Source organism: Macrosteles quadrilineatus, unplaced genomic scaffold, assembly GCF_028750875.1.
Source record: "Macrosteles quadrilineatus isolate MER2022 unplaced genomic scaffold, UCM_ALF_1.0 Scaffold_1__1_contigs__length_201487025, whole genome shotgun sequence".
NCBI lineage: Eukaryota > Metazoa > Arthropoda > Insecta > Hemiptera > Cicadellidae > Macrosteles > Macrosteles quadrilineatus.
The window spans coordinates 17,706,580-17,732,491 of record NW_026542594.1 but is presented as its reverse complement, the minus strand read 5'-3'; the positions used below and the strand labels follow the sequence as shown (position 1 = coordinate 17,732,491).

The following is a 25,912-nucleotide window of genomic DNA, read 5'->3' as shown; positions in this document are numbered from 1 at the left end:
GCCAGAGAAGAGGCGTGTACAGCTTGTCACAGTTTAGCCTGTCAATGCAGTGATGGCTCAGCCCTAGAAGTTTATTATCATGGACCACCCTATATTGATGATTCATTTTACATACTACTGTTGTAGCCAACCTCTACTCCAAGAATGACTTCGTCAGATAGAGGGCGTGTATAGCTTGTCACAGGTTTAGCCTGTCAATGCAGTGATGGCTCAGCCCTAGAAGTTTATTATCATGGACCACCCTATGTTGATGATTCATTTTACATACTACTGTTTTAGCCAACCTCTACTCCAAGGATGACTCTGCCAGAGAAGAGGCGTGTACAGCTTGTCGCAGTTTAGCCTCTCAGTGCAGTGATGCCTCAGCCCTGGAGGTCTGCCTCAATCATCTGTTCCAAGTGTTCCATGGCTCTGAAGGCAAACTCACAGTTGCCACTCATAAGATGAGCGTTTTACAGGTGTGTGTTAAGTTTTACCTGTGACTATGGAGTTTATTAAGGGTCTGCGAGTACCCCATATTTTCAGTGCGGATTTGGTCAACAGGATTGGTTCGGGCCGGAAACAATTGGATCTGAGACAAGCTTGTATATTCCTGATCGCAAAAAACCTTTTTGAAGATGTTTGATGGAATATTGACAATCACGTCACAATTGCAAGTGATGTTTACGATTTTACCACAATCGTGGGATACAATGATGATGTCACTGTGAAGGGAGAAGATGTTCACACTTTTGCTGTGAGCACGGAATATAATCTCAATTTAGCCGCTACAGCAAAAATGTTCAGGATTTTGCTATAACAAAAAAAATTATTTAATCAAAAAATATTCAAACATTTTTTTATTTTGTTGATTTGACTATTAAATTCACAATAAGGAAAATATCAGAATTTTAATCTGATAAAGATAAAGATTTAAAGTTTTTTTTTGTTTTAAGAGGTTGGCGGCCTTTTTTAACCTTGAATCTGCCCGTCCACATAGACTTAAGCGCCCTTGCGTGGATCGTTTACAGCAAAGCAAGGAGTGAGCCGGTACAGTACAAAGGTGAACTGTACTGATAAAATGTTATCGGCAGTGACCAGGATCTAAACCCACGACATCGCTGCCTTGGGCCCGAAGTCCGCGACGCTACCGACTGAGCCACCGACTCACTAGTTATTTTGTAGGCCTAGTTATATTTTATCTGGTTAATTGTCATATATATTATTCTCAGAACTTGGTTTTAATAAGTGTTATGATAGTATTTCCTTGAATATTCCTTTTAAAGCTAAATATATTGGTTGGTTTGTTGACATTTTAATTCATTTAAATTTGTTGGTTTTTAAGTGACTAAACTCTTGATAATTGATTCTTTTTCTACAGGGTGCTGGTAACCTGAGCTACAATGCTGTCACAGGCAGTAGTATTCAGATGTTGAGTCTATCAACGGCAGAACATTTCATCAAAGTACTGGAGATTGAAGGTATTTTTATAGAACCTTCCGTTTCCAACTGACGATTAATCTACATTGACCGAACTCCCCTATCCAACTTAACAGTGTAAAGTTTTTTATATTTTTTCTCTACATTGGATTTATTTTGTACATTACATTTAATTTAAAAAATAAATAAAAATACTCAATCAAAGCTAAAACTAAATACAGTTACTGTATACACGAAATGAAACGAAAACTTAACTATTATACTTATCAGTCCAAAGCCGCTCCTCCAAGCTGGTCTGGAAAAAATACAATACAATTGTGAACACTACCACTCGAACAGGCCACACAAATTTTGCTTGATACAGCTTTCAATTGGTTTTGACACTATAGTAATGGTACAATACCTCGTCAAGTAATCCAAATGTTGATTGAGGTTAACAACCTACATGTTTCGCCGTAAATACGGCATCGTCAGGGTTACATAAACAAAGACATTGATGTCACACGCACACAATAAATACATGAATACGAACATTTAATTACGGAAAGTAAACAAGCCTATTGACCCTATTAAGGCCTATTGACATTGATAGGCCTATCACACGCACACAACACGGACGGTCCCAGCGCAGGTAGTAGACTCGGAGTCTATTATATAATAATAGTCAAAGATAATGTGTAATCAATCACTCCACTCCAGTTATCGAAACTGAAAACGAACGCTCATGTGTGTATCATGTGTTTACTATGAAGTACTATGATGATTAGTATAAATCTTTTGTCTGTTTAAGTAAACAAAATCCTTTCTTCATAAAAAATACATTGGGATTTTGATGGCCTGTGGGGCAAAGGCCGAGGACTTTTATTACATGAATTGGTGAAAGGGGGCGTCTACACAAAAAATACTTCATTTTGACACATCGTTTGTAAAAATCCGTCCATTATTAACGGAGGAGTAGTGTTTCGTAGAAATCGCCTTCACGTATTATATATAAGGATTTGTATATAATGTTTAGCTGGCCCGACAGACGTCGTCCTGTCCTAATGTGGTTTTATTTCAAATGCTCGTTCATTTTCAAGATGAGCTGGTTCGCATGGCTCAATCATGTCCTGGTTGAAGTTCGTTCGCTACGCTCACTCACCTTTACGTTGGAGCTCGTTTGCTGCGCTCACTTGCCTTCAGGTTAGCTCGTTTGCTACGCTAACTCGCCTCCAGGTTGGAGTTTGTTCGCTACGTTCACTCACCTTTTGGTTGCAAATAAGTTGTTGTCATAAATATAAAAAAATAATACTGCTGCACCCTGTTAGTAAACCTATTAACTTTTTAATGCTATTGAACATCACAGAATCAAATTGTTTAGTTGAAACAGCTGTTAAGATTCTTTAATTCCATTTAAATATGAGTTCTCATGAGGTTAACATGGGAAACTCCAGAGCCACTGGGGCGGAGCCCTTTTGACGGATCTGCACCAAACTTCACACAAACCATCCTTGAATAATGCTTAATAATGCCTGAACGTTTCATTACAATCTGTCGAGCGGTTTCGGAGTCCATAAAGGACAAACAAACAAACAAACAAACATACATTGGATTTTATATATATAGATTTGCATATCTACATAAGCTAGGCTTTCCAATGACCCATTAATTTACAAAACTGGTCCAGTAGAAGTCGAGAATAGTTGTACAAAGTTGAAAAGAAATCACTAACTCAGTATTTTTTCACTACTATACATTCGGAGGTTGCTTAGCTTTTTTTAAATCACTTTTTAATGGTGAGGAAATTGACCAAAGAGGATTACCAATTTAGTTGTACAATGATTTTTTAAACTGAATTATATACAAGTAGATAGTGATAGTTTAGTATGAAATACCGTAACTAATTTTCCAAATTCAATTAAAATATATCCATAAACAACCCAACTACAACAGTTTTCTAACTCATAAAAATTTTAAATTTAATTTTTTTTTTTAAAGTTCTCTTTAACCATTACGTAACAAGGCTTCAATATAATAAATTTGTTTTTTTTACTCTACAAAATAGTGATGGGCGGATCCAAGAAAATGTCGGTACCGGATCCGGATCCAGATACACACTGTCATAAGGGCGGGTTAAAAAAAACGTAATTAACAGAATGCCAATTGAAATCATACTGTTTAAAATTAAATTGGTAATGTTTAAAGGTTAATATATCTTATATATAGGGTAATCTAATCTCCAGTTGAGCCCATAATCCCTCATTTTTTGGGGACACTAACAATTTTCAAAATCATAAAATGCACTAAGTTTGCACGACCACCAAAAGTTCGATTTTGAGTATGCTATATCGTGGTTTTTGCATGCAGTATCCAATTTATTTATGCCTGGACCACCTCTTGTTTATCTCTTCCTTGTACTCGTTCCAGGTCCACAGTACTGATAGCCGGGTATGTGAAGTTCTACAAGTAAAATACCCCGTGTCTGTGTACAAGAAGTCTATACTGTGTTCTAACTCAGATAAATATTAGATGGGGGAGTCTTGACTTTTCATTCACCCTGTATATACAGAGATAATCTTCTTGTACACAGACACAGGGTATTTTATAGTGATGGACAAGACCCAAAACTTCGAGATTTTTTTTATCACGAAGCATTGGGCGGGATTGAAATACTAACGGGATATTTTCGAGACGAGATTATAGGCCGTTAGCTTATCATCCAGGTGCAAAACTAAAAACTAGAGTTGTGCAGATATCCGAAAAATCAGGTCGGATTCGGTTTGGAACGTGCCATTGCCATAAATGTTATTTGCATCAAGAGACAAACACTGAGTCATGGCCTTGCCATATAAGTTATTTGCATCAAAAGACAAACACTGAAACATGGCCTTGCCATATAAGTTATTTGCATCAAAAGACAAACACTGAAACATGGCCTTGCCATATAAGTTATTTGCACCAAGAGACAAATAGTGAGTCGGTGGCTCAGTCGGTAGTGTCGCGGACTTCGGGCCCAAGGCAGCGATGTCGTGGGTTCGGATCATGGTCACTGCCGATAACATTTTATCAGTACAGTTCACCTTTGTACTGTACCGGCTCACTCCTTGCTCTGCTGTAAACGATCCACGCACGGGCGCTTAGTCTATGTGGACGGGCAAATGCAAGGTTAAAAGAGGCCGCCAACCTCTTTTTAAAAAGAAATAAATAAAAAAGACAAACACTGAGTCATGGCCTTGCCATATAAGTTATTTGCATCAAGAGACAAACACTGAGACATGGCCTTCCCATATAAGTTATTTGCATCAAGAGGCAAACACTGAGACATGGCCTTGACATACAAGTTATTTGCATCTAGATACAAACACCGAGACATGGCCTTGCCATATAAGTTATTTGCATCAACAGACCAACACTCAGGGAAAAAACGGTCTTGTACATGGATTCAGACAGCTTTGTGTTTGTTAGTAAAAAAATCGGGGTTGTACAGTGATATAGACAGCTTTGTGTTAGTAAAAAATTCGGGGTTGTACAGATTTACAGACAGCTTTGTGTTAGTAAACAAATCGGGGTTGTACAGTGATACAGACAGCTTTGTGTTAGTAAACAAATCGGGGTTGTACAGTGATACAGACTCCTTTGTGTTAGTAAAAAAATCGGGGTTGTACAGTGATACAGACAGCTTTGTGTTAGTAAACAAATCGGGGGAAAATCGGTCTCTTACATGGATACAGACAGCTTTGTGTTAGGAAAAAAATCGGGAAAAAATTTGAAAAAATCGGATCCAGCCCAAGATCCGGAATTTTTAGGATCCGATCGGGATCCGGGTTCGAGATTCGGGATCTGGCGGATCCGGGAGTCTGATATCCGGATCCGACCATCACTACAAAATAGTTGGAAAGAAATGTTAAAGTTTTATGTTTTTAGTGTAAAAAGTGGGGTTAGTTGGGGGGGGGGGGGTTAGTGTAAAAACAAATTTTTACTTCATAAAACCCCCATGAACCCCGTTCCTATAGTACGATCATGCTGGTTCGCCAACTTGTTAGAATATAAACATAGATTTACTTGTTTGTACCAAATTTAATCAAAATTGGATGGTTTTTGTTCAAGTTATTGCGTTAACAGACATATATGAATTTGAACAAATAGTGTTTTTGGCCTCTGGAGACCTCAAAACAAAAAATTAAATTGGTCCCGAGCCCTGTTATAGCTTATTCCTATTGTGGGAAATTCGCTAAAAACAATTCGAGCCACAGAGGCTCATGATTCTACCAGCTAAGACAGTGTAACAAAGCACGCTCATTCAAATATTTTGCCGCAATGTACGAGGAGGAAACCCCTTCGTGTCTTGCGCTTGAAAAGCACGGCAATACAACCTCATCTTGGAACATTGCCTTAGCACTGATCCAGTTTCCGGTCGGGATTACTACTAGACAAGCCTGAACTGTGTTACATATTGGTTTGCTTACAATCAGGTTGAAGTGTTTTCAGATGCAACTTTATGCTTTAGTTAGTAATTTATTCAGCAAACACTTTCTTTCAAATGCTTGCTTGGTGCAAAAGCAAGATATATATATTCATAAAATAATCGTGTGCTTTCACCCAAAGGGCGGATAAGTTTAATTTATTTTAACCACATTCCAAATTTCTCACTTTTGTTAAAAAAATGTTATGGCTCGCTTATCCCAGAACCGGTTTGTAAATCTATAAGTATAAAAGAGGATGTTTGTATATATATATATATATATATATATATATTTGGCAGTGATAAACTCAGACACCGCTGAACCGATTGCCACGAAACTTGGTACATACGTGCAGAATTTCATGGAATAGGTTTATACACCATCAATTTCGTGATCCGTCCAATCGGCTCCGCCCCAGTGGCTCTGGAGTTTCCCATGTTAACCTTATGAGAAATGAAATTAATGAATCTTAACAGCTCTGTTTCAATTAAACAAGTTGGTTCTGTTCTATGATGTTCAATAGCATTAAAGTTACAAGGATTACCAACAGGGTGCAGCACTATTATTTCTTTTACATTTATGACAACAGCTAATTTGCAACCAAAAGGTGAGTGAGCATAGCGAATGAACTTCAACCTGGAGGCGAGTTAGCGTAGTGAACGAGCTAACCTGAAGGCAAGTGAGCGTAGTGAAAGAGCTAACCTGAAGGCAAGTGAGCGCAGCGAACGAGCTCCAACCTAAAGGTGAGTGAGCAACAGCGAACGAACTTCAACCAGGACGTGATTGAGCCATGCGAACAAGATCATCTTGAAAATTAAGAAGTTAAACGGGGCAAAGCCCGCGGGTTACAGTTAGTCTTATCTATTAATTTGATTTCCTTTTTAAAAAACAAAATACGATTGGTGTTTCAGCTCATGAGAAGACCCTGGTTCAGGCCCTGGATATGTGGTCTCTTTGGTGCGCTAAATTCTCCAACCAAGTCCCACCCAAAGTCATCGCATGGTTACAGGTTAGTTCTTTTATAACACTTTTCTGGTATGTGCACTATTAATTGCACTGATTAACAATTATTGCTGTGCTTCTAGTCCTATATTCTAATACGAGCAATGTCTGTTTGTGTGTCTATCTGTCTGTCTGTAATAGGCTATATATTTCGAAATCCAGCGGAAGAATTTTGACTAAATTTTCGAATTAGGGACTTATAGCCCTAAAAATGTGATTGGCAACAGCCACTACCTCAGGTAAATTTGTATTTCGTTACACAACTAATTTGAAAATGGAAAAATGTAACATTGACCTTATGGGTTGCCAAGAAACTTTGTTGGTTGAACAAAATAACAAGGAAAAAGTAAACAAAACACTTGTATTATGTGTTTATAACAAGCTATCCACAGTATACTAGCAAATTACAAAATACAGTACAAAGGGAAGAATGTCAGTTGTAACTATCCATCGAGCAATGATTACTAGACAACTATTAGGCCTAAGCAACTGTTGACACTATTCAATGTATTATGTACAGGAAATGAATAAAGTGGTTTTGAATTGAATTGTAGAGGTGTGCGGATAGTGAAATTTCATTTCGGATCGGATAGTTGAGGCTCGGTTCGGATCGGATAGGATATTGGGAGGTTCGGATTCGGATAGTTCGGCGCGGTTAATAATAAGATGCATATGCATTTTTAACATATAAAACACTGTAAAGCTGTGTAAATAAACTTATATGGCAATTTTGAATCATAGAATTTTAAATTAGCCACGTCCACAGTTTTTTCTCTCTTGAAAATCACAATTCACAACATCTATTTTCATTTTCAAAAGTTGGTTGCTTGAATTAAGTACACTAGCAGCCGAAATCTTCACACAACACTTTAGCTCAGGAGGACTGATGTCAAAACGTTTGGGTTTGTTTACTTGAGGTTATGTTTTATGTTGTTTCCTGGTTCTCACAAGACAAGGAGTTCTATCTCAAGTTTATTTTCACATTGTATTTCCTTACGTTTTTGGAACGGATTATTGGCCTTAAGTGGCATTCTGCGGGTTCGCCAAGTTTAGAAAACATTCCTGTCTAAGCTGGGCTCTAGATTTGATGTTGTGGCAAGTTAATTAGGGCAATTAGGCTTTATAACTCTGTAAAAGGTGTGTATCCCTGAATTTATAAATTTCATTCTACACTTATTCACTGCCAAACATAATTCAGTAGAACCTTGATGAACCGAGAATTACACTAGCCTACATAACTTCATTACCCCAAGTAAAATACCAAGATAATTTTAAAAATAGTATTTGAATAGTATAATCTTAGTTTGTTAAAAATGGAATGTAAATTCAACAATTATTGCAGGCCATTATTGTTATGCAGTATGGTCCCAAGTTATTGTTTTTGATTTTGAAACATCACAGTTCATTTGAAAAAATTAAAGTTGAAGCAGCCCAAGGTAAGGCACGCGTGTGCAATAGTTTTTTTACAAGCTGGGTCTGATAAGCCGTCTATTGTCCACCCCCAAGGCGGTTCAACCCTCATTAGTGCCGCTCGGCTGCACTCATTGGGCAACCCAATACCACAAATCAATCTTTTAAATGAATAAAAATATTTGGCAATAATTGTTCTATTGATATTCACTTTGAAATTTCAATAAATTTGGTGTAAAATTTGACAAAAATCGGCCAATTTATTAATACAGTACCAATAAAGTACATTGGTAATTAAATAATAGGTAAAAATTAACCGATTTTCGTCAAGTTTTACCCCCTGCTGTGCGCTGTGTCTTAAAAGCTCATAATGACATGGGTGATTAGTAACCATGGCAACTAGGCAACTTGTTGAATGCGTGATGAAGGGAAACCCAAGAAATAGAAGAACAAAGAGAAAGTATAATGACGTTGTTATCTTTATACCCTTTTTACAATTGCTGTTATTGTTATTATCTTTATGTAAGATTTTATGATTAGATTTTGTTTTATAGGTTTATAAAATAATTCTTTTTAACCACGGGAATATCAATTTATAATTTATCAACGTGTTTCTCTTCTGAAACAACAATACCGGATGTATAATAAAGGTCAATGACCTAAAATATCATGATTGTGCAATATTGTATTTTGATGTTAAAATTCAAATCATGACAAAAGTTTGTATATTTCCCCTGGTCCCTATCATTTAATCATTTAATATACACAATCAATGCTTAATAATCGTGATTAGTTATAATTTTATTTTTGATTATTCAAAGTTTCTACACAATAAGACAATTCAAAGTCAAACCGGGCAATGAATACCCGAAAAACAACGCATCTTGTCCTGTGATTGGAATACCACTCGCCAGTCCTTTAGATTTAGGGAAGTAGTGCAAGTCTATATATAGCTTCAAGGTCGTAAACACCCCTTCCCCCCTCACGGTCTACTCGACTCACTGTTGCTACCCGTTACCCGGGCTCCTTTCGAGTCATTGCCCAACCTCTCCCACCCTTCTATTGTGTTGCCTTTCTATTGTTTCTATTCTAACTTTTTTCGGGAAATGTTAAATCTATTGTTTACGTAACAGCACAGAAGTAGGCTAGATTTTTATACTTTAAACAGTACTTAAAAAAAAAGAAAAAAAAACTATTACGCATAGCGCCCCTAGTATCAGGAGACAAGCACGAGTTGACCATGGTAGTTCTTTTCTGCGTTATGTCTGTTCGTTCCAGACAAATCTAATCGTAAAGCAAAACAGCTGATAACGACTAAACTAGACATCGGTATTGCATCATACGGCTTCTTTGTCCTTTGCTGTTACGTTGTCGTTGGAAACGTATTACTATAATTTTGTCCTGGGAAACTAAAGATTTAGTTTTCTGTCCAAAACGTCAAAATATGTTGTCTATCCGAAAAAGTCGGATATATAAAGGATAGTGTCGGATATCAAATTTAGGCTCGGTTTAGGTACGGATATCCGAACCGAACCGAATCCGACCCGATTTTTCGGATATCCGCACACCTCTAATGATTACGTTAAAGACTTAGGCACGCTATTTTTTATTATAAAATGATTACGAATGTGAGCTAATTAACTTTGAATTATTTGTATTAGCTGACTATTCCAAATAAATTATGATATGCCACTCTTTACAACCTTCAGCGTCAGTCGAGTTTTGCATCATGATTAACCTCACGTTTCAGAATTGGCATCGAGTACAATGAAGTGAAGTATCAAGTATCGACGATTCTTCGTTACTGCTAGTATCGAGAATCGGAATCACCCCATCCCTATTTTTGAATATCAATCAATCAATCAATCAACTTCTTTATTTCATTTTTTAATGTACAGATTGGTACATGAAATTGTGTCAACATAAGTTTTCTTATCTAGATTGCTAAAACTAGGGATTTTACAGTAGTCAAAAACGAATATATATAACAATTAATGACCTTCAAATTGATTTTCCTTTCTTTAAATAATAATAAGTCCATCTGATTAACACATCAAATGCAAATTAAAGTACTGTAACAGAAAACAAACATAGAACAATCAATGGAGATACTTTTCAATTACAAAAAAATTCTTGAATGGAATAAAATGCTGATTCAATTAAAAATCTTTTTAATGATTTTAAAAATGTATTTGGATTCTTCTCCAATTTTAAAGTTTCTGGAAGGTGATGTAAAATTTGTTTCCTAAATAACCAGTTTTTTTCTTATAAAATTCCAAATTGTGCTGCTCTACCAATCGGTGTGATCTTGTGTTATATTTATGAATATGGTTACCTATTTCAATTTTATCATTCATCAAAACAAATTTAATTGACTGAAAAATGAAAAGACTGTAGACTGTGAATATTTTATGTATACAAAAGACTTGCCTTACCGAGGCTGTTGATCTTAAATCCAACATTATCCTCAATGCCCTTTTTTGCTGTAGCAAAACTCTGTCCATGTTTTTTGTGTTTTTTTTTTTGTGGTAGGTATATAGAAATAGACGCCATAGGCATATGTGAATGAATTAATGCATAATAGACTGCTTTTAACGCTTCACTATTACATGATGTAGGAATTTTTCTCAATGCGTATAATATAGAATATAATATAACTGAGCGAGTATATACGTTATTATTATATATACTCTAAAAAGTTTCCCAATCACAGCTTTGGAACTCTACTAAGATTAATAATCCTGAATTTAACCAGTGTAACATTTTAAATTTCATAGCTGGTCTTTCATTGGTTCTTCTAATAGGCCTACAGGTATAAAGAAACTTTTCCACCAGAACAACACATTCCAGCAGGCTTATCTTTCCATTTTAATGCTCTGCAGAGTATTCACTCTGTCCATTGGATATAATATGTTTAATAATTTTTATTGTCTATAGTCTATTGTTACGTGGTATTCCATTGCATCGTTTTCAAACACACACCAAGTATCGAAGTATCTCTGTTGAATGCTTGTCGCCAATTATTAAATTTAAACATAAACATAACTGTAACCAATCCTACTTTGACAGTTCTCATTGTTTATTAGAGCTTTTTGTTGCTGCTGGTTCAAATTAGCTGTTGTAAAAAATGCAAAAAGATTAATAGTGCTGAACCGTGTTGGTAAACCTTATAACTTTTTAATGCTATTGAATATCACAGAACACAGAACCAAACATACTGTTCCAACATACTGAAGGTGCTTAGGCATATCGGTCAACATTGTCTTTGACCGATATGCCGTTATTAGTCTCCATTTCTTCCAATTCACAGTGAAAGTCAAAGCTTTTTATTTTACAACTAACCTCATTGGTTAGAACTCATGTGGAATAAACTCATGCACTCACTGGTGTAATAAATACACATTTAATAGGCCTATTCTTGAACAGTAAATTTCAAGAACGAAATCATGAACATTTCCCGTGGTTTAGACATCATCATCGTCTCCAGCAGTCACCAAAATGTCATCTTGTCTTATCTAATATACCGTCTTGCACTATTGCAACAAAATGATAAACATCTCCTGCGGCTGTGTAGACATCATCATCGACTCCCACGGTATCTTTGTATCTTTCATTGTATTTTTACACTGCCTTTTTTCATGTTACAGAAAGGTATTGGCTTGAAGACTTCTACTGCTGTAGTAAGGACAGCCTACATAGAATGCATGTCTGCTTGTTTCAATGGCTCAACACTACAACAAGGACTGGAACTTGTACCTCTGCTATTAAAGAGTGTTGAGAAAGCAGTTCAGCAGCCTACACAGGTGATTCAATTATTTAATTTCAAAACTGCCCCACACCATCTGAGAAACCTATACAGGGCACATACTCATGTAATGAAAAACTATGTAAATCTTGCCTGATACACCATCATACAGAAACTTTTACGAGCTCATACCACAAAAAAAATTATAAAACGAAAGACCATCACACTTGCAGCCCAGAAAACCTTATTTACCAACTCCAATGTTCCCATTTTCCAGCCCAATACAAAAGCCTTACAACCGAAACTCTCCGAACGGCCATTGACATGATATTAAAACCAGCAAGGAAAAACCAGTTGTACAAAATTTGTTATCCCACCAACTTTTGTTTTATGACTCTTTTACTACAAGAGCACTAAAATCATTGCCAAAAAACTAATGCAATAGTTCAATGAAACTGTTGTCTTTGTAACTGCCATCTACTTCTGAAGAAGCCTCTGAAAGAGGTGAAATATCAAGTCCTTTGTGTGTATATAATAGAGATGGACGGGTCTCAAAATTTTGGGAAATTTTCAGCAAATTTAAATCTTGTTCTACGAGACAAGATTTTATTTTGATCGAGATTTTTCAAGACGAGATTAAAAAAAAAAAAAACGCCAGCAGAAAGTCAATGCAATATTTGCAATACAGGAGCGTGTTGATGTTGCGGTTCCTTTGGGAAGTCGTTTTTATTTAGTTATTAATTCTTTACATGGAAATATTGCTTCAATTGTTTTATAATTTTTGTTGATATTGCAAATGATGTTAGTGCAAGCAGTGTGAGACATGTTTTACTACTGTAAACATAGCCAAAATAAGTCACTCCAAAATCATTCTAAAAATATCACAAGACTGGAAAATTGTGACTTGATACTTAACTAGTAATACTGTTGTTTTAGACTTATAAGTTTGATATTTTTCAAAGTTGAACTATATACTAACTGCTATCTCCATGTTTCCTATGCCGAAGAGTTATTTTTAATAAGTTAGGCTATTAATATTTGCTTTTTTTATACTGATGTTTTTTATTAATGTTTTTTAATAAAAGATTTTAAATATTTTTGCCTATTATTATTATTTTTGTATTTAACAAGTATGTCATAAATCAGTAGGTATTTAAAAATGTTTTAAAAAATCTGGTTAAAATGTGGAATGTGCATTTCCCGTTATGTATGAGAAGGGAAATCCCGTCTCGATCTGGTCTCAAAATTATATGAGAAATAAAAAATCCCGTCTCGTCTCGTCTCGAACTAAAAATCCAATCTCGTCCATCCCTAGTATATAGTTATTTATTTGTGCCATGACGCGTTTGCAACCTTTCTCCAGGTGAGTTAGCTGTGTCCTCTCCATCTAGGGGTCTCAATCACGGGATCCCGGCCGATTTTTGATACCTAGAAATCCCGGGATTGGTGACTTTCAATCCCGGGATTAACGGGACTGCAAAACCTATGTTTATAATGATTTTTTTGTCAATTTGAGGACTTTTACTTACGGAAAATTAATAAAAATACGTCCAATAACACTAGAGACACATACTCTTTATTTTTTAGGATGATTATATGAAATGGTATAAGTAATGATCTTTTTTGATTGGAAAATTTAATTATCATTTAACTCAATAGGCGAATGAATGTAGGCCTAAATATATGTTTCAGTTCTTAGACGATTTGGATTCACTTTCTGTAAATGTTATTACATTAGTTAGAACTTAATTACAGTAGAACTACAAGTTATTTTGAGCATTACTTTTGACATTAAACGTAAACAACGCAATTTGTGTAGCAAACATAACGTTGCAATCGGAAATTTAAAGATTGCTTAAGGGTCTATAACTTTATCTTCGTATTTGGTCATTAGTGTGGTGATTAAATTTCTTACAATCTAAAATTACGTTTTTTCATACACACGCTAAAAAACTACATAAGCAGTTGGTTTATTGCTTTACAGTATCTTATATTGTTTTATTGCTGTCAGTCAAAATAACATTTTTACGCTGCTACTTGTGATTCTTCTTATTTTATCTTTTTCTCTCAGCTATCTTTAATCTATCTATTTGCGTGACGTGTAGTCTACGTGCGAGTACAGTTGCTCGTGATTTTTTAAATGTATTTATTATATTCCAGAGTGACATATCAACATTTATACACTGTAAATAAGAAATACGGGCGATGAAAGTTCCGCGTGGTTATGTTTATTTACAGCACTTAGAAAACGGAAACATTGCTCAGTGTAACACTAGTAAGGCCAGTTTAAAACATTAAAGTTAAAATCATAATATTATATAATCCCGGGATTGATCCTGGGATCCCGGGATCGGCTGAGACAAATCCCGGGATTGGATTGAAGGCCCGGGATTGAGACCCCTATCTCCATCCTATTAGAGAATTTCCCATATAAGGAATAAGCTATTACCGTAGTACTCATGGTAAGACCTGGACGCGGGACCGATTTTTTGTTTCGTTTTGAGGTCCCTAGAGGCCAAAAACACCATCTGTTCAAATTCATATATACAGGGTGATTGATATAAGTGTGCCAGCCGTTTTATTCGAAAACTATAAGAGATACCAAAAAAAGTTAAATGGTAAGTGCCTTGGATTTTTTATTTAAAAATTTTTAATCAAGTCGAAAAAATTATTTTAGCTGCCATTTTTCCAATATGGCCGCCAACTTTGATTTTTCTTATAGAACACCCTGTATTTTATGATGTATTCTGGTAGAAAATGTAATTTCAAGACGATTTTATAATTGTGATTTTTTTCGTAAACTAACCGTTTCAAAGATAATAATGGTTAAAGTTTTGAAATTTTTGCATGAGAAAGAGTTTCGATAAAGGCCTAAGCAAGCATGCCAGCTGTTTTATTCGAAAACTATTCAAAATTTTACAACTTAAACCATTATTATCTTTGAAACGGTTAGGTTTATGAAAAAATCACAAGAATAAAATCGTCTTAAAACTATATTTTCTACCGGAATACATCATAAAATACAGGGTGTTCCATAAGAAAAATCAAAGTTGGCGGCCATATTGGAAAAATGGCGGTTAAAATAATTTTTTCGACTTGACTACAATTTTTAAAATAAAAAATCCAAGGCACTTGCCATTTAACTTTTTTTGATGTCTCTTATGGTTTTGGAATATGTATACAGGGTGTCCCGGAACTCTCTACCAATATTTTAGGGCAATGCTCCTGGGTAAGAAACATACCTAAATATCATATTTAAATTGTCCGGAAGTCCTTAGTTACTCACACAGCCGCCATTTTGTTTCTTTCAGTTATTAGTTTTTTTCTAAAGAATGGTTAAACTTACGAAGTTGAAACTTTGCACAAACATTTATGACAACTAGACAAAGCTACCAAAAAATTATGACGAATTTTCCAATTCATAAAACAAAATGGCGGCCATTTAAAATTTTGTTTCTTAAATTACTCGAAAACCGTTGATTTTACAAAAATTATACTAGAATAGCTTTTTTAAGGCAATTTAAATACAAATCGATTGACACCTTAGTTTTTAAGATTGAACGAGTATTAACTGAGATATGGCGATTTTACGTGACCCCTTTCAGCGTGCGCTCCAACTAACCTTCAGAGGTCACGTACTACTAAAATCGCCATATCTCAGTTAATACTCGTTCAATCTTAAAAACTAAGGTGTCAATCGGTTTGTATTAAAATTGCCTTAAAAAAGTTATTCTTGTAAAATCTTTGTAAAATCAACGGTTTTCGAGTTATTTAAGAAACAAAATTTTAAATGGACGCCATTTTGTTTTATGAATTGGAAAATTCGTCATAATTTTTTTGGTAGCTTTGTCTAGTTGTCATAAATGTTTGTGCAAAGTTTCAACTTCGTAAGTTTAACCATTCTTTAGAAAAAAATTAATAACTGAAAAAAACAAAATGGCGGCTGTGTGAGTAACTAAGGACTTCCGGACAATTTAAATATGATATTTAGGTATGTTTCTTACCCCAGGAGCATTGCCCTAAAATATTGGTAGAGAGTTCCGGGACACACTGTATATTTATATATATATATATATGTGTGTCCGTCAGCACAATAACTCTAACAAAAATGATCTGATTTTGATGAAATTTGGTATAAACGCGTAAACCTACATTTATTCGAACGAGTTCACGAGCCAGCATGATCGGACTATGGGAATGGGGGTTACGGGGGATTTTATAGGGTAAAAATAGGGTTTTCCCATTTTTTACCCAAAAAACATAAAGTTTAACAATTTCTTTCCAAACTATTTTGTAGAGCTTAAAAAAACAAATAATTTAGTATATTGAAGCGTTATTATGCGCCTAATGGTTACGGAGAAAATTCAAAAAAATTGTAAATTTAAAACTCCCATGTTATTCTTATGGAGAATAAGTAAACTGTTGTAGTTTGCTTGTTTATGAACATATTTTGATCAAATTTGGAAAATGTTTTTATTTCTTACTAACTATTAAAATTTTACAAAAAAAAACAGTTTTATCCTCCCAGATGCAGCAAACCTAAGTGCTTGTTAAACTAATTCTATTTAAATAGGGAATAAATGTTATATTTTTAAATAGACATTTTAGTGTAAATCCAATCGAAGGCAAATGGAAATTCGCTTAGTCTGCAGGTTTGCTGCGGCGGGGGTATATAATTCTTTAACCTAATTTTAGAGATGTGCGAGTACTCGAGATTTCGAATTCAAGTCGAGTACGGCCTTGAAACTTGAGCTTATCTTTGAACTCGGCAGTTTCAAGTCGAGTTTGGTTTACAATTGTAAAAAATCAATATTTGTTAAAATGTAACTTGTGTTTACATAAAATGCTGTATAATTTGTAGATTCTACAATAATACAAATATTTCTACAGTGTAGAAATAAGCAAGAGGTAGCTGTCCTAACCTATTTTTATAGCTGTCACAACAGGTCAACTCAAAGCAGTCGCCGGCGACTGACTGGCAATGGCATAATCTGGACTTGACACAGAATGACATGATCGGTAGTGATTTTGTTTTAAAGTACTGTTTCACAATAGAAAATTCCATTCCACTACTGAACTGTTATGTAAGCAATAAATCTATGTTTAAAAAAGTCAGAATAGAAAAACTAGAAAGGCAAAACATTAGAAGGAGGTTGTGCAATGACCTTGAAAGGAGCGGGCACCGGGCATGGCAACAGCATGGCAACAGTTGAGTGGAGTAGAGGTTGGGGGGGAAGAAGGGGAGGGTGAGACCTTGGAGCTATATTTAGATTAGACTTTCACTACTTCCCAAATGGCTGGGTAGGGGCAGGGGGATTACAATAGCAGGGTTTTTCCTTGCCTCATTTGACTTTTGTCTTTTTGTGTAGGAGATTTAAATCATCAAAAATATAATTTGAATTGACCACAATTTAATCTGCAAGGGGCCAGGAGAAATATTATTTGAATCAAGTTAAAGCCATGATTTGCATTCTTACATCAAAATACAACATTGCCCAATCATGATGTTTTGGGTCATTGACCTTAATAACGCATCTGTTATAAGTTGATAATTATAAATTGATGTTCCCGTGGTTGAAAATAATTATTATGTAAACTTGTAAAACATTAGATAACTCACAAATAAGTATAAAATCATTTATAAAAACAATAGTAGCACTGCTAAAAAGGATGTACATGGAAAATGGAATACAATTGATTATAGTGAGTTGGGCCTAAGTCTAGGTTTCATTTGATTTCTATAACTACTATTGTATGAGCCTATTACATTATTCAGTACAATGTTCAATCTACAATTGTTTAGTTTAACAGTAAGATAGGCTACTTGTAGGCCTATTTAAGTACGCTATTTTTATTTTATTTTTTAACATACATTTTGAGTATTTTGACAGAATGTTTGTTTAAAATTAACATACAAGATTAAAAAATTTAATTTTCTTTAATTTAAAATTTATTTTTCCTTTACCCACTGTCAAACCGTTGGGAATTTTGTAGGCCTACTGTTACAAAAACCACACCAACTAAGAATAATAATGGTAATAAACTTACAAAACTAAAAGTGAAAAGGTAGGAAATAAAATTTCAAGTTTTAGAATAAATCTCTAGGCTACCTATTAAACTTTATATTGTAATTGCAACCTTAATAACTAAAAAATGCAAGTATTAAGTAATTTTAGCCAAGTATTATGCAATATTTTAGCCAAGTATTATGCAATATTATACTTATCAATAGGGATTAATGTAGTTAATTTTTAGATAAATAAATAAATAAATATATGCTCACTTACCTATTTTCACAGAAGTAGAAGTTCATTTATGTCTATGAGCTCTATTCTTGTTGTTTTAATATTTTTTTCTATGCATTAAGTTATATTGATATGTTACTGCACAAAGATTAATAATTAATTTATTTATAATTGTACTTCAGCTTGTAACAAGGTTACAAGTTACATGCTCTAGGCCTAAGGAGTTACTTAAACTTACACATCCTTGATCTTTTTGGTTTAAACTTGGCTCAAACTCGAGAATTGAATCTTTTGCCAATTACTCGACTCGAACTCGATTCGACCTGAAAAACCTGTGCTCGCACATCTCTACCTAATTTACATGCTTTTTCCTTAAAACAAACCCTCATTTCAGATATAACAAAAAGTTCTTTTAGAAGTACATAAGCTGATAACTATTGCATAAGTAAACTGTTACTTTGGGCTGATGAAAATGCAGCAAGATATTACTTAAACTACATACCAAAAATATTATTAAGTCTCATTATGTAAACTAAACTAGTATAGATTTTCATTCTAAAATGTACCATTTCTCACCAAGTTAAACTTGCTACCATCAGGAAATGCAATAGCAAGTACTTGAAAAATCCTTCAAATTCAAAATATTTGTTAAATGTATACAAAAGTGCTTTACTTTGATGTTTTTATCTATGTAACTCACACTTAATTTAGACAGTGGTAAACAAAGACATCACACTTTTCCTACTTTTCATAGTCAAAAAACCAAAATAACCCCTATAAAAGTAACATGATTGTTTTAACTTCAGATCCTTGGAGTCACTGAGGGGCTTGGCGCAGCCTGTCTGTTGTTGAAGTTGTCCACAGTGGAGTCTGGTGCTTCTAAACTCTCTCAGTTGTGGAACACGCTACTGGACATGGAGAAGCAAACCTTCGTGTCTGAAAAGTTCCTCACTCAAGCATCAGAAGACGGTTGGTTTAGGATTCAGTTCATCTAGCAATTAAGAATCTGGTGTCTTGTAGATAAAAAAGAAGAGTGTATTGATTAGCAGTAGTTTTTGGTCATGCTAGATTATTGTCTTACACTTGAACCAATGTTGCTGAACTTAAATTTAGTTGAAGTTTGTGTCGTTGAAAATTGGTCAAATAGAACCTGTGGTTGATAACTTTAAAGCAGTATCATTGTAAATAAAACAGTCAAATCGGATATTAAAAGCAAAAGGTAATTTATTCTCATAACAATGATTTAGGGCCTTCTGTACAACAGATTACAGAGAGGTTGAAGGCGATACCATTGCACATACAGATCAGTTGATTACTTTACCTCTGTTGTGTTGTAGCCCTGTGGCACGTGATGCAGTTGTGTGAGAGGCTACTGGTAGAACACTTTGACAAGCTGAGTGGCCCCGCAGCACCTCTACATCGTGCCATCATCCTCTGCTCTGCTGTGTCTAGTGTGGCCCTGCGCCGCAAGTGTAGGCCCCTTTTGCGTCGGCTTGTGTCCTCTCTTGGTGGCACTCACTTGGCAAGACACCTGCTGCAAGAGTTTGATAGATATCTGCAGACTGCTAAGATAATGGTGAGAGGGTTTTAGCGAATTTCTCATTTAGACAATTAGGGGTGGGCATGTAGGGATTTTTCAATTTGAGTCCAGTCAAGTCGAGCATTTGAGTAAAAACTTATATACTTATACTTTGTTTACGCCACTACCACAGTTTTGTAAAAGTACAAAAATTATCGTCCATCTGGCAACACTGCACTAAAGTTGAACTGATCTTTCTGCCAAGACACAATGAGATTGTGTCATTCTTATGCATCGATGTTCCTTGCAGTAATTTATCGGCTTCTAAAACTAAACACCAATACCGATTAAAGTGAACAAACACCACGCAATAATAGTTTATTTTTATATCTTGTATTAATATATTTTTGTATAAAATATTTTATGGCAATTCAAACTAAATCTAATAATGTACTTTATTATATCTTCTAGGGATGGACGAGATTGGATTTTTAGTTCAAGACGAGACGAGACGAGATTTTTTATTTCTCATAAAATTTTGAGACGAGATCGAGACGGGATTTCCCTTCTCATACACAACGGGAAATGCACGTTCAAAATTTTTACCTGATTTTGTAACATTGTTAGATGACTGTTTAAATACAAAAATAATGATAATAGGCAAGAATATTTACAATCTTTTATTAAAAAACATCAGTATAACATTTTTTTATTAATCACGCCTAACTTATTAAAAATGCCTACGATTAGGAAACATAGTGATATCAGTTAGGATAGAGTTCAACTTATCCTAAAATAAAATAAATCATAAAATAAAAGCAATATTAATTTTTATAAAATAGTTACTTGTTTTGACTTTTTATAGTGATAAAACATTCCTCACACTGCTTACACTTAACATAACTTCTCAAATGTTATTAAATATTAAATATAATATTTACATTTAAAGAATTAATTAAATAAGAACGCCTTCGCAATGGAAACGCAACTACAACACGCTCCTGTATTGCGGGTATTGCATTGACTTTCTGCAGGCGTTTTTAATTTTTTTTTTTTATTCTCGTCTCGATAAAAATCTCGGCCAAAAAGAAATCTTGTCTCGTGTAACGAGATTTAAAATTTCCTGAAAATTTCCCGAAATTTCGAGACTTGACCATCCCTAAATCTTCAAGAATCATCTGCTCTTGATTACTAATCACAAGACTCCATTGTTGTGACTATCGAATACTGTAACTCGATAGATTCATTCAATGCTTTATTTTGTTTAACTAACCGTATCGTTATTGAGACGTATTGTTCACTGTGATTGAGGAAAAGTAATAGTAGTCTTCTTGCTAGCTCTGCCGAACGACGATATGGATGGTTGTTTGATGAACATTTAGTTAACGCTAGACTAGCGTATATATTAAGTTAATTTTTTTGGAGGAATGTGGATTAAATAAGACATCAACACAAAAACAAATATCATGTACAGGATAATTACAAATGAAATAGCCAGTTGGTATTTAATTTAATATACAGTTTGTCTATTTCATTTGTTATCACCCTGTATTATCAGGGCACTTTTTATAACCACTTGACTCAAATATTGGGAAAAAGTCGAGTAATTACTCGAAATTCGAGAACTCACCCACCCCTTTAGACAATAGGCTATTAGCGTAGGTTTTATGGTAAAACTTAGCCCCGGGACCGATTTATTTTTTTTTTCGAGATCCTTAAACGCCAAAAACACTATTCGCTCAAATTCATACATATTATACAGGGTGTCCAGAAATGATGGTAAAATATTTTAGTACATGACTAGCAGTCACCCGGCGTGCGTTGCTGCGCTAACAACTATTATTTTAAATGGTAATTTGTTCTTTACGATAAATAATAAAAATGTTTACAAAAAACTAAAATTGAATATTTATTTTACTTAATTGCCAGTGGATAAACAATATTTTTTGTTTTTTTCATTAGGTGTATAAATATATAAGTTTTTAGGTATTTGGCAATCATGACAACTTTAGTAGCCTGTGATTGGGTGATAAGTAACCATGGCAACTTTTGTTGAATGGGTTGATGAAGAGAAACTCAAGAAAGAATAGAAAATAGAGGTGTGCGGATAGTGAAGTTTCATTTCGGATTGGATAGTTGAGGCTCGGATTGGATCGGATATTGGAAGGTTCGGATTCGGATATTTTCGGATTCGGATAGTTTGGCACGGTTAATAATAAGCTGCATATGTATTTTTAACCTATAAACAATGTAAAGCTGTGTAAATAAACTTAAATGACGATTTTGAATCATAGAATTTCAAATTAGCCAAGTCCACAGTTTTCTCTCTCTTGAAAATCACAATTCACAACATTTATTTTCAAAAGTTGGTTGCTTGAATTAAGTACACTAGCAGCCGAAATCTTCACACAACACCTTAGCTCAGCAGGACTGATGTCAAACGTTTGGGCTTGTTTACTTGAGGTTATGTTTTATGTTGTTTCCTGGTTCTCACAAGACAAGGAGTTCTATCTCAAGTTTATTTTCACATTGTATTTTCTTACGTTTTTGGAACAGATTATTGGCCTTAAGTGGCATTTTGCGGGTTTGCCAAGTTTAGAAAACATCACTAATGCACTAAGATGGGCTCTAGCTCACGATTTGATGTTGGGCAATTAGGCTTTATAACTCTGTAAAAGGTGTGTATCTCTGAATTTATAAATTGCATTCTACACTTATTCACTGCCAAACATAATTCAGTAGAACCTTGATGAACCGAGAATTAGCCTACATAACTTCATTACCCCAAGTAAAACACCAAGATAATTTTTATAATTGTATTTGAATCGTATAATCTTAGTTTGTTAAAAATGGATTGTATGTTCAACAATAATTGCAGTCCATTATTGTTAAGCAGTATTGTCCCAAATTATTGTTTTTGATTTTGAAACATCACAGTTCATTTGACAAAATTATAGTTGAAGCAGCCCAATGTCAAGTCACGCTTGTGCAATAGTTTGTTTACAAGCTTTCTCCAGACCACTGGGGAGGGGAGGGTCTGATAAGCCGTCTATTGTTCACCCCCAAGAAGGTCGGACCCTCATTAGTGCCGCTCGGCTGCACTCAGTGGGGAACCCAATACCACAAATCAATCTTTTAAATGAATAAAAATATTTGGTAATAATTGTTTTATTAATATTCACCTTGAAATTTCAATAAATTTGGTGTCAAATTTGACAAAAATCGGCCATTTTGACCGATTATTAATACAGTACCAAATACCAATAAAGTAGTACATTTATAGGTAATTAAATAATAGGTAAAAATTAACCAATTTTCGTCAAGTTTTACCCCCTGCTGTGCGCCATATGTCACAAAAGCTGATAACGACATGGGTTATTAGTAACCATGGCAACTTGTTGAATGCGTGATGAAGGGAAACCCAAGAAATAGAAGAACAAAGAGAAAGAATAACGACGTTGTTATCTTTATACCCTTTTTACAATTTCTGTTATTGTTATCTTTATGTAAGATTTTATGATTTTGTTTTAAAGGTTTATAAAATAATTCTTTTTAACTACGGGAATATCAATTTATAATTTATCAACGTGCTTCTCTTCTGAAACAGCAATACCGGATGCATAATAAAGGTCAATAATCTAAAATATCACCATTGTGCAATATTGTATTTTGATGTTGAAATTAAAATCACGACAAAAGTTTGTATATATCCATGGTCCCTATCGTTTAATCATTTAATATGTACACAATCAATGCTAAATAATCGTGGTTAGTTCTAACTTTATTTTTTATTATTCAAAGTTTCTACACAGTAAGACAATCCAAAGTCAAACGATGAATACCCAATGAATACCCAAAAAACAACGTATCTTGTCCTGTGATTGGAATACCACTCGCTGGCCAGTCCTTTAGGTTTAGGGAAGTAGTGCAAGTCTATATATAGCTTCAAGGTCTTACCCACCCCTTCCCCCTTCGGTCCTACTTGACTCACTACCCGCGCTCCTTTCGAGGTCATTGCCCAACCCCTCCCACCCTTCTATTGTGTTGCCTTTCTATTCTTTCTATTCTGATTTTTTTTCGGGAAACATTAAATCTATTGTTTACGTAACATCACAGTAGTAGGCTAGATTTTTCTACTTTGAAACAGTACTGTAAAAATAACTATTACGCAGCGCCCCTAGTATCAGGAGCGAGACAAGCACGAGTTGACTTTCATTTGACCATGGTAGTTCTTTTCTGCTTTATGTCTGTTCGTTCCAGACGAATCTAATCGTAAAGCAAAACAGCCGATAACGACTAAACTAGTTATCGGTATTGCATCATACGGCTTCTTTGCCGTTTGCTGTTAGGTCGTTGGAAACGTATTGCTGTAATTTTGTCCTGGGAAACTAATGGTGGTTTTGGAGATTTAGTTTTCTGTCCAAAACGTCAAAATATATTGTCTATCCGAAAAAGTCGGATATATAACTGATAGTGTCGGATATCGAATTTGGGCTCGGTTTGGTTACGGATATCCGAACCGAACCGAATCCGACCCGATTTTTCGGATATCCACACACCTCTAATAGAAAAACAAAGAGAAAAAATAAGCAATGGTTTTTTTGTCATTGTTATCTTTATCTGTGTAGTTTACGACTGTTGTTATGCCATAAGTATGCTACTATTATTTTAATTTCATGCTTCTCTGATTCCTTTGAACAATTTGCTAAAGAAAAACAAACCATTAAGTGGACATCAGCTTGTGAACAAAGCTTCAAGAAATTGAATGAAGAAATTGCAAATGAATGGACCTTAGCTCATTTTGATCTCTCGCTAGTCGCTACCCTTGGTTCTTGCTACACATGCTTCTCCAGTAGGACTTGGGACTGTCCTATCACATCGAATGAAAGATGGCACTAATAACTTTTGCCTCCCAAACATTGACAAGGAGTGAAAAAAATAAGCCAAATGGATAAGGAAGCAACTGCAATATACTGGGGGTTGAGAAGGTTCTCTTACTGTTATGATCGTAGGTTTGTACTGATTACAGATCATAAGCCTTTAGTATCTATTTTCGATCCACACAGAACTGCACCGACAATGACAGCTAGGCCTACAAGGAATTTAAAATATGAACACTTCCTTTCAGGTTTTAACTACACTGTTGAATTTCGCAGAACACAAGACCATTCGAAATCTGATTTTCTTTCACGATTTTCAGTTGAGAGCGTACCTGATGATTTCATGGATGATAATGCTGTGTTTCAATTAAGTCAGTTGGAAACAAGGCCAGTCACTAAAGAAGAGAATCTTACAATGACAGCACAACCAAAGAAATTACTTAAAGAAGGAAAAAGTATCAAAAGGATTGGTTTACTTGGTCATAAATTTACTCTCCAGGATGATTGCTTGTTTACAGGAAACAGAATTGTGATTCCAACCAGTTTGTGACACCAACGGGCCTTCAATAGACCGTTATGAAGATATAAGCTATTAATAACTTGCAACACCGATGCAAATATGAAATATGCGACGTCAGTCTATTTTAATGTGACCAGATGTCATACACATGCGATGCAGATACACATGCGATGGCAGTCTATGGGTAGAATCCGGCTGTCACATATGTGCGTCGCTGGTCCATATGAATGACAAATTCAGTACTATTTCGGTAGCGAACTTGTTAAAAATATTTAGATTTCATTTTTAATTTTTTAGCAAAAACTTATCTTCCCAGAACAGAGGCTAGCATGGATATTGCTTTTAGCATGAAACCAAGATACTTCTAAAAGTTTAGTGAAAATCAAAGGATTTTTCAAAATCAATGTGCGCAAACGTTACTTGTATTATAGTATAGATACATCTGTGTAGTGTGTTAAAATTATTATATTGGTAGCACAGTTTTCTAAGAATTTTTGTTTCATTTATAAAAGAAAGAAATCAAAAGAATGGAAAGGAACAATCCAACCTTCTGTTGTTTACTTAAAATGGTCTACAATACCTGCATATAGTAATCCTTTGTTGCTGATTTTGGCAACTAGTTTCGGTTCTTCTGAACCATCATCAGGCCTCAAGGTGTCAAGTAATGACTTCATTCGAAGGTCGTTAACAAACAGAGTTCAATAAATAAAACATATACCAAACACAATAA

General features: G+C 34.8%; 1 protein-coding gene across 1 annotated transcript in view; it reads left to right on the top strand.

The window, feature by feature from the left end:
• The window catches only part of LOC128994935 (eIF-2-alpha kinase activator GCN1), a 300,111-nt gene that overhangs the window by 39,917 nt on the left and 234,282 nt on the right, over positions 1-25,912 (top strand). The window contains exons 8-13 of the mRNA XM_054419780.1: positions 280-458; positions 1,361-1,460; positions 6,773-6,870; positions 11,921-12,076; positions 19,070-19,232; positions 19,601-19,839. Of these exons, the coding sequence (XP_054275755.1) occupies positions 280-458; positions 1,361-1,460; positions 6,773-6,870; positions 11,921-12,076; positions 19,070-19,232; positions 19,601-19,839 (935 nt within the window). The remainder of the gene's footprint in view (positions 1-279; positions 459-1,360; positions 1,461-6,772; positions 6,871-11,920; positions 12,077-19,069; positions 19,233-19,600; positions 19,840-25,912) is intronic.